At 33.0% G+C, this 14360-nt stretch overlaps 1 protein-coding gene across 1 annotated transcript in view; it reads right to left on the reverse strand.

The window, feature by feature from the left end:
* Nucleotides 1–2360: 2360 nt before the first annotated feature.
* LOC128554157 (uncharacterized) overlaps nucleotides 2361–14360 on the reverse strand; it is a 37538-nt gene continuing 25538 nt past the window's right edge. Inside the window, exon 4 of the mRNA XM_053535406.1 lies at nucleotides 2361–2984. Within this exon, the coding sequence (XP_053391381.1) occupies nucleotides 2805–2984 (180 nt within the window). The 3' untranslated portion in view covers nucleotides 2361–2804. The remainder of the gene's footprint in view (nucleotides 2985–14360) is intronic.

Consider the following 14360-nt stretch of genomic DNA (forward strand, 5'->3'; position numbering starts at 1 on the left):
CACGCTTTTCCTTAGATGTACAAAATGCAGCCCCTATTGTACATACACAGTTTTTCTTTGATTTGACCAGGTGACCTAGTGTTTGACCCCAGATTACCCATATTCAGCCTTGACCTATATTTAATGAAGACAAACTTTCTGATCAATTCTCATTAGTTTAAAACTTAAATTCAGGTCTCTAGAGTGTTAACGATATTTTCATTTGATTCATTCAAATTAAAATAAAGGGAGGTTATTGGTCAAAATTTCACTCCTGCATTCTCTACCCTGATTGTCTGGGTCTACTTGATCATATAAATGCAATTTGGAATCAATCATGCAAGTAGTAACCAAATTATGTTCATTTTGATCATACACATTCTGTATTAAATAGCATTGGATCGGTGAAGAAATGAAGTTGCTTGAGTGTAAACAAGGGAAAATATAGCAATTTCTGTAAAATAAGGGGCGAGTAACTCTAGTCCTGTTAGATTTCACTCATCTGAGATCATATGCTCATACACATTCTGTATAAATATGATTTGGATTGCTGAAGGAATGAATGTTATAATGTAAACAAGGTAAAATACTTGGATATTTGCCAAATCAAGGGCCCATAACTCTGGTCCAATTCGTCTGATTTTGTTCATAATTAAACTCATCTATGGCAATGCATACACTTTGTAAATATGTTTTAGATTGGTGAAGAAATGAAATTATAAAAATAAACAAAGGGCCATAACTCACTCAAAACTTGTTGAACGAATTTTCAGGGGGACACAACTATGATACCAATACATCATTCTGACAAAGTTTGGTCCAAATTCCCCCAGTAGTTTCCTTGGGAGATGCGATAATGAGAAATTGTTAAAGGAAGGACAGATGGAAGGACGGAAGGACCACAGACGAAGAGTGATTTGAATAGCCCGCCATCTGTTGTGTCGAAACCAGAGATCAATCTTGTTAGTTGTGGACAACTGTCCCGCGTATCAAAAGATTAATTGACTGAAATCAGTAAAGCTGGTGTTTCTTCCTCCGAATTCAACCACCGCCAACCTGTGGATCAAAGTGTTATAAGGAACTTAAAAGGTCATTACAGGAAACAAGTGATTACAAGAAAGATTCGTGCTTTGGATAATGGGACTGATATGTGTATCGATGTCATATACGTCCCTCCCCATAACTGGAATTTCGGTTATCTCGAAATAAAAAGCATGGTCTCTTGAAATTCGAAATACCGAGTTTTATAATACTTTTTGAGCTAGGGTTGTCAAAAGGTGAAAATATGCATTTTTTACTATTTCAGGGGCCATAACTCTGAAAATATGGGGCGGAGGCAGACAAGCAAGAGATGTCTGTAAGACAGCAAGTGCTCGACTATTCCAATTATTGTCCCAGAAGCAGGAAAATATTACCCTAAAAGTTAAAATACTTACAGAATTTCAATCCAGTATCTATATTAGTTTTGGAGAGAGTAATGAGAAGTTTCAATTTAATATCTGCATTTGGTGTGCATACAAAACTTTAACCAGAATTTTTTAGGTCCAAAAAAGGACATAATTTGCCCAAAATACATGTCAGAGTTATGGGACTTGATGCTATCAACCAGCTTTATAACCCCAAAGCCACATGTAAAGTTTCAATTTAATATCTATATTTGTTCTGCATATAATAACTTGCAAGCAAAACTTTAACCAGGATTTTCTAAGTTCAAAAGGGGACATAATTTGCCCAAAATACATGTCAGAGTTATGGGACTTGACCCAGTGAGGTTGGTAATTAATCTAGAATGTTTCGTAATAGATGACCTAGATGAAAAATAGGAGGTGTGCAAGTTCATATCATGATAAAGACTTATGCAAGGTTTAATAAATCTATGTTAAATCTGTTTTTTGAGCTAGGCGCGTCACAAGGTGAAAATGTGCATTTTGGGCTATTTCAGGGGCCATAACTCTAGAAATAGGGGGCGATGCCAGATGAAAAATAGAAGGTGCCCGGGTTATATCATGAAAAAGACCCATGCAAGGTTTCTTTAATTTTTATATCTATTTATAACAGACTCTTGGATAAAACCATGTAGCAGACCACAATGGATATGTGGTTAGGATATAAATTTGTGGATCAAGCAACCATGAAAATTACCCCCCCCCCCCCGACCCCCACCCAACAATGAACAATAATGATTTCACAGTAATATGCATATCAGTATTCTAACCACTTATAGTTATCTCACTGATGATGATGTTACATCAGTTTTTCAATAATAATTTTTTGTTAGTGTTTTTGTACATGCACTTTCTTGCTTCAGTACACATTCAACAAAAGATATTTCACCCCTACCCCCCCCCCCCCCCCCCCCCCCACACACACACACACACCGGCAACGGACAGTAATGATTTCACAGTAATATGCATATCAGTATTCTAACTACTTATAGTTATCTCACTGCCGATGCAGTTACATCAGTTTTTCAATAATAAATATTTTGTTAGTGTTTTCGTACATGCTCTTTCTAGATACAGTACACATTCTACAAAAGATATTTCACTACGTTATACAGAAATTATGCAAAATAGTACGCTTAATTATTAGCGTAATTAATGTTTATATAAGAATGGCTCTTTTGATCAGAATACCTGCTACAGTATTATATCATTTTCTCAAATCAGTAGCAACTCTTGGATATAATGGAAAGCAAATTTTAACAATAAAATATATTACAAAATAGTGAATATAAATAAACATGTAAATGTCTATAAAAATATTTATCTGTTAAGACTTAAATGGAAGCCATCTGGTAAATAATTATGCACATTAAGTGGACTTAGTTCTTTGGTGAATTATTTTCATCATCGCTATCTGGTAAAGGATCTGCTTTCTTCGTGAAGTCAACTTTAACATATTCTGTCATGCTGTCCAGTCCATGTATTACAAGCTTCTTTTGGCCCTTTGGTTGATCATTAAATGTAAGGTCAGCGTAAATAAGCCCATCCTTGTTCACATTCTATACAAAAGATAAATTGTGAGAATGACTGATTAAAAAGCCTACAGCAAACATCTTTGTACACAAAAAATTAATTCTTCACCATGCATTAAAGAAAGCAGACTTCATTAAATGCCGATCAGGTTTGCCGAAGATTCAAGCGGTTTGTGAGAAGACATTGCTTTTAGCTTCACTGGTCTCAAAAATGAGCAAGGATACTTCAGACCACTTTTCGGTGAAGATCCATCAAGCAATCATATGAAGAAGTTTGTATGTGCGCATGCCCAACCCAAAGCTAACGAGAGGATTTACAATGTTTATGACAAACTAAATGTGTTAACTTTGTATATTCATTCTTCTGTAACAAATTCATTAACGTCTCTATGACTTAATTAAATGCTGAAACTAGATGTTTTTGAGAAAAGCGAATGTCTCCCACAACTGCCTAATCATCTAAATAGCAAGTCGGTCTTTATATACTGTTTACTCACTACAATTCAAGGGCCAGAACTCCAATTTAATGCCAAGACCGATTTGGCTCATTATCAAACGTGTCCGAGGTCTTGTAGTCAAACACATTTTGTTCAAATTTGGTGAAGATCGGGTGAGAAATGTTCGACTTAAGAGTGCGGATAAGAGCAAAAAGGCCGATTTTTCGGTAATTCAAGGGCCGTAACTCCAAAATGCCTGGATTGATTTGGCTAGTTATCAAACTTGGCTGAGATCTCATAGTCAAACACATTTTGTTCCAGTTTGGTGAAGATCGGATGAGAAATGTTTGACTTAGAGTGCGGACAAGAGTAAAAAGGCTGATTTTTGGTAATTCAAGGGCTGTAACTCCAATATGCCTAGACCGATTTGGCTAGCTATCAAACTTGGCCGAGGTCTTATGGTCAAACACATTTTGTTCAAGTTTGGTGAAGATCAGATGAAAAATGTTTGACTTAGAGTGTGGACAAACTTTGTGACAGAAACACAGACAGACAGACACACACACACACACAGATTGGAGTAAATCAATATGTCTCCCACACCATACATAATAATGAATAAACTAGAAAATGCTTTTATAGGAAAGTATACATCTCCCTCAAAGCATTGTAGTAACAGGCAGTGATTCAATAGGAGACAGCAGCGAAAGTCACACTGATGGTTGGCTTAGTGGCTAAAATGCAACAACCCAGCAAACTTACAACGTTAAGACAACGTTGTGTTTTAGTTGTATGTTAGTTGTGTTATTTTACAACGTTGTGACAACGTTGTAACAACGTTGAAAACTATTCAAAATAGTGATTTGAAATGTATAGGAGAAAGTCCTATGCAAGCAATGTGTGAATGTACTGAAAAGACCCTATAAAAAGACACACTGAGTTTTTATCTGAATCTTGTAAAATCTACAACGTTAGTACAACGTTGTGCAAACGTTGGGCTACAACGTTGTGTATGTAACAGTGCTTTAACGTTGTCACAACGTTGTTAAGTAACGTTGTCACGTTTTACTCAAGTTTGAATCACAACGTTGTTAAGGTAACGTTATATTAACGTTTTTACAATGTTGCCAATTTTCAGTGAAAGAGTAGTTATGAAAGTATATTCAAAACTGACAGTTGCCTAGAAAAGCCTGCCTACTTGTGGAGCTACCGAGGTCGCCTGCTCAGCAGCTGTCAACTGCCTCATACGAGAATTGCTTTGCTACTCCTTTATATACTATTTTTTTTCGCTCGATTGTGAAGAATGAAGCTTCGAGTCCGAATCCGGGAAAACCTTGGAATGGCGTTTAATAAGGACGTTAACTGTCATGACCCATTATTAGGGTTCAAACCCACGTCTCCGTGGTAAGCAGCCGACACCTTGTCTCCAACATCACCACTCCCCTTCTGCCGCAAACCATTGCCAATTATATAGGTAATTTGTTTGCTGTATGCAGGTCTAGAATTTTCTTTTTTTATGGACATTCTGTAAATATATTTACAATCCATAAATCTGAAGATTTTTCAGTATAAATTTATAGACTGGTTGTATGAGATCTGTTAAAATTACAATTTAAATCATAACTGCAAGTTAAAATGATTTTTTTTCACTCATTACATTAAGCATGTAGATTAAAAACATAGTAATTATTTCAATACAGATGGATCAATTTTTTTTTTTTTTCACATTTTCCAAAAATTCAAAGTTGTCAATATTGACAGAAAATCACACAAAAACACCTTCTTATGCACTCTATGTTTAACCCTGCAGTTTTGACTAAATTGTAATTCAGATACATGAAAACACCAAATCTGTAAATTTATTGACTGAATGATGTTTAAATTTATGGATAGAATTGCGCTTCTTCTAGAAGAGCAGTTCAGCTCAAAGGAGATATATACTGTACAAGTTCCCAAATATTACTGCGAGTGTCAATTTTTAGAAGGAAAATATGCCCCTGCCCCCCACCCCACCCCCGCCCGATCATACCTGGGACCTACGCTTAAGCAAATTATGTATTTATGAGGGTACATCAGAAATACTGATGACCTGAACTTCAAACTTCTGAAAAATAAGCATGTTTCTTGAAATAGATAAGATTATTTCAGTGTCAATATTTTGTTGTTGTAGTATTTCATTATGTAAAGCTGACTTCGTAGCGATAGGTTCGAATATATATTCTGCCATTATAATTTCGTTTATTTCATTTTAAGTTGTCGAATATACTGTAATATCATTGAACTTAAATATTTTTTCGTAAATTTACTTTGAGTATCTCCTTCTTAAAAAGAAACGTTGATTCGGATGTACTGACACCTGAATATCTGCATGCGCGCCGAATGTTTACAAAGTCCGTTAGTATTTTTGGTGTCTTTCGGTGATACTGTTACACATTAGAACAACTGAATAAAAGCTCCTTTCAATTAACTATCGATATATCTGGTGTTTTACGTAAGACTGAGGTAAGTACATATAAATTAAAACTTATACTCTAGATCTATCTTGATAATTCTTGAATTCATTTTGGCGCAAAGTTATCTCAAGATTTGGGCCAAGTCAAGATTTTGTTGCAGATCAAATAGCCTACATATGCGTTCGTTAACAGCAACATGAAATTTATTCAGTAAAAACCCTAAAGTCTAGTTTCTGTAAAGAAAAAAAAACGAATGCAAATTGCTGCCATACCCAACTCTTTTGTTAAACAAGAAAGTTTCCATATAATATTCAGCACTGGTAAATGTAAGTTTAATTACCGTCGCTTGGTGAAACAATTAACATAAGCTCTCTAGAGCTTTTCTGCGACCCTATATTAAGAACAGTTAAAACCAATTATACCTCACCCCCAGCAATTTGCTGATACCCATTTACAGCTGGGTCGACAGAGGCAATCGTGATAAAGTGCCTTGCCCAAGGACACACCGCAGTGGGAGTAGCCAGGATTCGAACCAGGGGCCTTCACCTCCGTAAGAAAGCGTCTTAGCCCTCTCGACCAATGCGACCGCAACTATTTAATTTCTGTTTCGAAGTCTTTCAGTGCTTTCACGGGATCTACTTTTCAGATTATATTTACAGCACAACAGCGGGTGTTAAGTGCTGTGTGGCGGCCATAAAAAGTCGCCCTGACTTCATCTCAGTATTTTTAACTATATAAGTATTAAATCAGAGCTTTAGATAAGCTGCGTACTTATGAAAATAAATTTTCAGAAAACCTGATTGAATTAATAAAATTAACACAAGGATGTGTCTAGCCGTCCAGGTTACCGAATGCCTAGTCTGAGATTTAGCCGATCTGAGATCCCTTTACCAGACGGCTAGCAAATCCTTAAGGATTTTCTAACCATCCGGTAATAGATTTCCTAATGAATAAGTAATGATACCTGTTATTTACTGAAAAAATATAGATGTCGATACTCGTCTGCAAACAAAACTTTGTGTGAATACATACTACAGATTTACTTTTAATCGTGCATGTAGATACGAAGACTTGCATGTCAATAGTAAGGTCATATTATAAATTCATTCTAGTGTGAAAGCTAAGTCAAGTTTCTTTGTACATCTTCAGGCCTTTTTACATGGAGAGGTGGCGAATACCTTAAATGGTATGATCTTGCATGTCAATTCTAGGTGTATCAAACATAGTAAACTAATTTAAGTCTGAAAGCTATCTCATGTTCCTTTGTCAATCCTCAGACCTGTTTACATAGAGAGGTGGCAGATACCTTAAATGGTTCGATCCTCATGCCAAGTAGGATAGGAGAGGTGGTACATATGCATGTAGATACCAAGACTTGCATAATGTAAATACCTTAGTACGTCATACATAGTAAAACCAATTCAAATCTGGAAGACATCTCGTGTTTCATTGTCAATCCTCAAGCCTGTTTACATGGAGAGGTGGCGAATACCTTAACTGGTCCAATCCTCATGCCAAGTAGGACAGGAGAGGTGGTACAAATGCATGTAGATACAAAGATTTGCATGTCACTACTAAGTATGTCATTGTAAACTAATTCAAGTCTGAAAGCTGCAGTAAAACTCAAGACTTGCATAATGTAAATACCTAAGTACGTCATACATAGTAAAACCAATTCAAATCTGGAAGATATCTCGTGTTTCTTTGTCAATCCTCAGGCCTGTTTACATGGAGAGGTGGCGAATACCTTAATCGGTCCGGTCCTCATGCCAATTAGGACAGGAGAGGTGGTACATATGCATGTAGATACCAAGATTTGCATGTCACTACCTATCATGTCATAGTAAACTAATTCAAGTCTGAAAGCTATTACATGTTTCTTTTGTCAATCCTCGGGCCTGTTTACATGGAGAGGTGGCGAATAAATTATATACCTTAAATGGTATGATCCTTGTGCAAAGTAGGACTGAGAAGAGGTGGTACAAATGCATGTAGATACCAAGACTTGCATGAGGTAAATACTTAAGTACTTCATACATATAGTTAAACTAATTAATTTATTAGGGTTTTACGGCACACCAACACAGTATAGGTTAAAAAAACCAATTCAATTCAAATTTGAAAGCTATCTCATGTTTCTTTGTCAATCCTCAGGCCTGTTTACATGGAGAGGTGGCAAATACCTTAAATGGTTCGATCCTCATGCCAAGTAGGACAGGAGAGGTGGTACAAATACATGTAGATACCAAGACTTGCAGGATGTAAATACCTAAGTTTGTCATACGTAGTAAAAACCAATTCAAATCTGAAAGATATCTCGTGTTTCTTTGTCAATCCTCAGGCCTGTTAACATGGAGAGGTGGCGAATACCTTAAATGTTACGATCCTCATGCCAAGTAGGATAGGAGAGGTGGTACAAATGCATGTAGATACCAAGACTTGCATGATGTAAATATTTAAGTATGTCATACATAGTAAAACCAATTCAAATCTGAAAGCTATCTCATGTTTCTTGTCAATCTTCAGGCCTGTTGACACGGAGAGGTGGCGAATACCTTAATTGGTACGATCCTCATGTCAAGTGAGACATGAGAGATGGTATAAATGCATGTAGATACCAAGCTTTGCATGATGTAAATTCTTAAGTACGTCATACCTAGAGATCTAGTATCATGGCTATATATGGGAGTCACATCAGTCTGTCCGTCTACAGTTATGTCTCCTAAACTGCTCTCTAAATTTTCAAATAATTTTACATGCACATCACCATCATGAGCCCAAGGAACACGTGCATTTACATGTAACTTTGACCTTCACCTTGACTTGAGATACTTTTTAAAGTCAGTGTCTTCAGAAAATAAGCAATTTAGGTGCCACACGATATGGAGGTATTCATGACCTTCAGTGATAGCTCTAGTTATTTAAATTTTAAAGATTTAATGACTGAAATTGAATCATTTGATACCATTAATGGCATAAAAAGTTTTTCAATGAGTACCGTCTAATGTTCTTATAATGCGATCTACTTTTGTCAATACGATTGCTGTAGAACTGATTGGACTTATATATTTACAATAGTTGTTCTGTTTCCTTTTTAAAGTCCCAAAGAGTTTTACGGGACTGAATAAGGTTTGGTCATTGTATTCCCTGAAAGGAATGAGAGGAGAAAAGAAACTGGAAGAACTGGCTATCTGCAGGCCAATGCTGGCTGCAGGTCAATATTGAGTAAGTTTTTGTATACTATTACAGTGTGGAGTAAATTTGCTTTTAACATGTCCAGAGAAAGAGGATAGGTAGCTTGGTAAAAAACAAAAACATGTTTAGAATATTGATAACATAAATCATCATCACTGACAGGTATTTTTTTGAGGACATTTCAGAAAAGAAAAAACTCAGCTGGGCCTCATGTTCTCAAACCATTTTTCAGTCTCATTTGTTGTTTTATCTAAAACATCTTAAGCAATCGGGAATCCATTTAAATAGCTATTTTAGATAGTTTTAAATCTCATTTGTTGTTTCATTAATAGAATATAAGATTTAAATTAACATGTGAGCATGGCGCCTAATGTGGATGCCTCTTTTGTGACAACGGCAATTTGATTACAACTTTTACACCACTGTAATGATTTTTTTTCAGATGCTCTTATGAAAACTCATAAGACAACAAAAAAAGAAAAGAAGCTGAATATGCTGCTTTTAAAACATGCTCCATTCAAAAAAGGGGGATTGAAATTTAAGGTAGGCTTAGATTCTATTGCTTTTCTATTGTTCAGTGTTGATGCTTTTTGGATAAGTCAGAAAATTTACTGCACTTGCTTGAAGGTCAAACTGACTTAGGTTACAGTTAAATGTATCTAAAGATCAGTGTAACTTGAGCTCTTGATAATCTTCAGCTTTACTTCTTTGTTTTTGGTGTTGCACTAAAAAGGCCAGTATTTATAATTTGATTCAGGTTTTACTGCAGGATTCAGGATAGTAGTATAAGAAATACCGCTTTTGGCACACTTTTTTTAATTTTAATTAGCTTGCTCGATTCACTAAGCACACTTTGATCTTACCTTAAACTTTAGTAGAAACTAAGTTTCTGTCTTAAAATACTAACTTGGTACCCTGAAAATCTTTGATGGACGTAAGGTTGAAGGGTCAATGCCGGACAATTTAAAATACTTTAAAAACCACAGATTTTAAACAGACTAAAAAGTTTTAAACATATATAATATAAGATGAGTTTACAGAATAAAATATATTGTTTGAAAGAAAGAAAATTTACAGATAATGTAAATCCTCACTTTGTTACAACAAAAAACGGGAGGTTAATGATAAAAGCAAAATGTAAATCTTGCGGAAAAACGAAATCAAAATTCGTTAAAAACAAAACTGGAGGTAAATTAGATATCCATAAAGCAATGTTACCTTTGTTACCTAAGAAAGGTTTAACACTTCCAGGATATAATTATTGTGGGCCAGGAAATCCCCTAGATAATGGACCCCCTGTCAATGAACTGGATGCAGTATGTATGGACCATGATTTTTGCTATGACTCAAGACTAAGTAAAAGTGAATGTGACAAAAAAATGCTTTTCAACTTAAACAAAACTAAATCAAAAACATTTGGAGAAAAGATTGCAAAACATTTAGTTGTAAAACCAGCTATCAAAACGAAATACACGCTTGGTCTTGGACAGGAACAACAGTTCCCTATGGGCTTAACGCCCAGACAAAAACAAAAGTCAAAAAACGGGAAAAGGGGGTAGAGTATACCCCCGGAATCACATGGAGCGATGAATTAGCAGAAGAATTACACAAACCAATTAAAAGAAAATTTAGGAAACGAAGAGTGATAGTTAATGATATTGATGATACTTGGTCAGCTGATTTAGTTGACATGCAAGCTTTTTCAAAATATAATAAAGGAGTAAAGTACTTGTTAACCGTTATTGATATATTTAGTAAATATGCTTGGGTTATTCCATTAAAGAATAAAACTGGAGAATCTGTTACTGAAGCATTTGAAAAAATAATTTCTGAAGGACGATTACCAGTAAATTTATGGGTAGATGAAGAAAAGAATTTATAATAAAAAGTTTGAATCATTTTTGAATAAAATAAAATTAATATGTATCATACATTTAATGAAGGAAAGGCTGTAGTAATAGAAAGATTTAATAGAAGTTTAAAAAGAATATGTGGAAATATTTTACAGCAAATAATACTTATACTTATTTAAATAATTTGCAGGATATGGTTGATAAATATAACAAAACAAAACATTCTAGTATAAAAATGACACCAACCAAAGCTAGTAAAAACTTAAATAAAGGTACTGTTTACTTTAATTTATATGGTGATTTAAAGATACCAAAGAGCAAAGCAAAATTTAAAATTGGTGATCGAGTTCGTTTAAGCAAACTTAAAAGACATTTTGAAAAAGGATATACACCAAACTGGACAGAGGAAATATTTATAATTTATGGAATTAATAATACAAATCCCAGAACGTACACTATTAAAGATTTAAATGATGAAATAGTTCAAGGTTCATTTTATGAACAAGAACTTTTACCTACTACACAAGAAGTTTTTAGAATAGAAAAAGTTATTAGACGAGACTATAAGAAAAAACAAGCTTTAGTAAAATGGAAGGGTTATAGCGAAAAATTTAATAGTTGGGTTCCGTTTAGCGATCTTGAACAAATTTAATTTAGAAATAAAAAGTTTAATTATATAAATGAGCAATAAAAATCTAATTTCTAATAATGGAATAGAAACAATAGATCAATTAATTATTCACTTAACTAAACTAGCTGCTGCTTACAGAAAAAGTTATAAATTTTGTGGGAGAGTAAGTACCGGATTATATATTACAGCAGGTGTCTTTGGTTGTTCAGCTGCATTAGTACTTGTTCCAGCTATTCCTGTATTTGTAGCAGTTGCTGGTGCTGTTCCATCAGTAATTACCATATTTACTAACAGACTAAAACTTGATGATAAGAAATTTATTTTAAAATCACATCATCAAAAAATAAAACAACTTATAACAAAAGCACGGATCGCAGCTTTAGCTGTTCATGACCCTAATGATCCTGGAAAAGTAAATAAAGAAGAAGAGAAAAAAGTTATTCAGGATATTTTTACAATACTATTAGAAAAAGCAGAAAGAAAAACATTATTCAACACCTCTTGAAATGCATATGAAGGAATTTAAACTTAACGGATATAAAAGTAAAAAAGAAGAAGAGCTGTATTAAATTTTACGTGTGTTTTTTAAAGATTTTTTTCTATAAGTATATTATATAGATGGTTAATAGAAAGGTAGATAGAATGATTATGCCAAAATTATCTAGCACTTTAGGAGAAATAATGAATCCAGATGAAAATTCATATAAGAAAGTTCTTAAAAGAAGAAATGTTATTAAATCAAAACTTGATCAAATAGTTAGCGATGAATATAAAAATCACGTTATTGATAAATTACAAAATGTTATAGATCCTTATCTTTTAAAAAATAATTTATTTGAATGGGACTGTGGTTGTCTATTAACTGAAGAAGAAAATGATGAAAGATTATGTGATTGTCCCAGACCAAATAATTATCGAAACAATCCTAAAAAAGTTATTGTAACCGACTGTGATACTAATGAAGAAAAAATATATAGAAGCACTTACAAAGCATCTAAAGAATTTGTTATTAATGCTGGGTTAATAAAAATGTGTTGTGAAGGGACAAACCGAGTAAAATGCGGAATATCAAAAGTTAATGGAAAAAGATATAAATTTAAATATTTTATTTCTTCTTAAAGATAATTTAAAACTTTATTTATTTTATTATTTTTTTAATTATTTTTTTAATCCTTTTTTGCTTGAAGATTTTTTTTCTAAATATAATATATAGATGGAAATCGAGAGATCTACAAAACAATATTATAAGAAATTTGAAATTAAAATACATATAGACAAGATCCAAAAAATCAATTATATTTAACTATAAACGATCTTATGAAATACTTAAATCTGAACTTAAAACTTTAAAAGGTATAAAAATAAACGTTGTTTTAAAAATAACTTTTGCAAAATGGATAAAACTGATACAATATATAAATCAGCTTATTTTCAATCAAAGGCTTTTGAAATTATTAACACAAACGAATAAAAAAAACTTTACATCAAGCTTTTGATGAAATAATAAATAGAATTGGTAATTGGATTTCTGAAGGAAGCGGCTGGAGATAGAGTCAGTTGATGCTCATTATATAAATAGATATAAGTATAATCCATTGGCTGCTTCAAGTTATTTAGAGTTACCAAAACCATTACAACATCCAATGAAAGGATTAATAAATATAAAGAATGATGATAACGAATGTTTTAGATGGTGTCATTTAGCTTACAAATTTACTGTTAAAGAAAACCCTCATAGAGTTTCAAAATATAAAAAACATATAAACGATCTTGATTATACTGGAATTAAATTTCCTGTTACATTAAATCAAATACCTAAAATAGAAGTTTTAAATGAAATATCATTTAATATATTTGGTTATGAAGAAAATAGTATTTATCCATTGTACATATCAAAATATCAATACGAAGAACACTGTGACATGTTGCTAATTACTAATGATAAAATAAATTTATAAAATAAATGATATAAATAAATGATGATGACTGTAAACCCCAAGAACTGTAATCCAACATTATGTTTGGATAAAAGACTTTAATAGATTAATGTTTAATAAAACCAAAGATCAACATAAAAAACATTTTTGTAAATCATGTTTACAGAATTTTACTCAAGAAAGAATATTAAATGAACATATTCCAAATTGTTTAGCTATTAATGGTACCCAAGGTGTAAAAATGCCAAAAGAGGGAAGTAAAGTACAATTTAAAAATTATCATAAAGGTTTAGCAGTACCTTTTGTAATTTATGCTGATTTTGAATCAATAACTAAAAAAGTTTTAACTGCTTTACCATCAACTGAATCTTCATTTACTGAACCATATCAAAATCATATAGATTGTGGTTACGGCTATAAAGTTGTTTGTTGTTATGACGATAAATATACTAAACCAACCCAGATTTATAGAGGTCCTAATGCAGTTTATAAGTTTATTGAAAAAATGCTTGAGGAAGAGGAATATTGTAAAGAGATATTTAAAGAACATTTTAACAAAGAACTAAGAATGTCTAAAAAAGTTGAAAGTGAATTCAAAAAACAAAAGTTTTGTCATATCTGTGAAAAAGAATATATAGAAGGTGAAGTGCCAGTACGTGATCATTGTCATATAACAGGAAAATTTAGAGGAAGTGCTCACTCAGAATGTAATATTAATTTTAAACTAACACACAAAATTCCTGTTATTTTTCATAATTTAAGAGGTTATGACGGTCATTTTATTATGCAACAAATAGGGAAATTTAAAAAAGAAATTAATGTTATTCCTAACAATATGGAAAGATATATGGCATTTATGATTTCTGACTTGGTCTTTATTGATTCATTTCAATTTAT

This window comes from Mercenaria mercenaria, unplaced genomic scaffold (assembly GCF_021730395.1).
Source record: "Mercenaria mercenaria strain notata unplaced genomic scaffold, MADL_Memer_1 contig_4763, whole genome shotgun sequence".
Taxonomy (NCBI): Eukaryota; Metazoa; Mollusca; class Bivalvia; order Venerida; family Veneridae; genus Mercenaria; species Mercenaria mercenaria.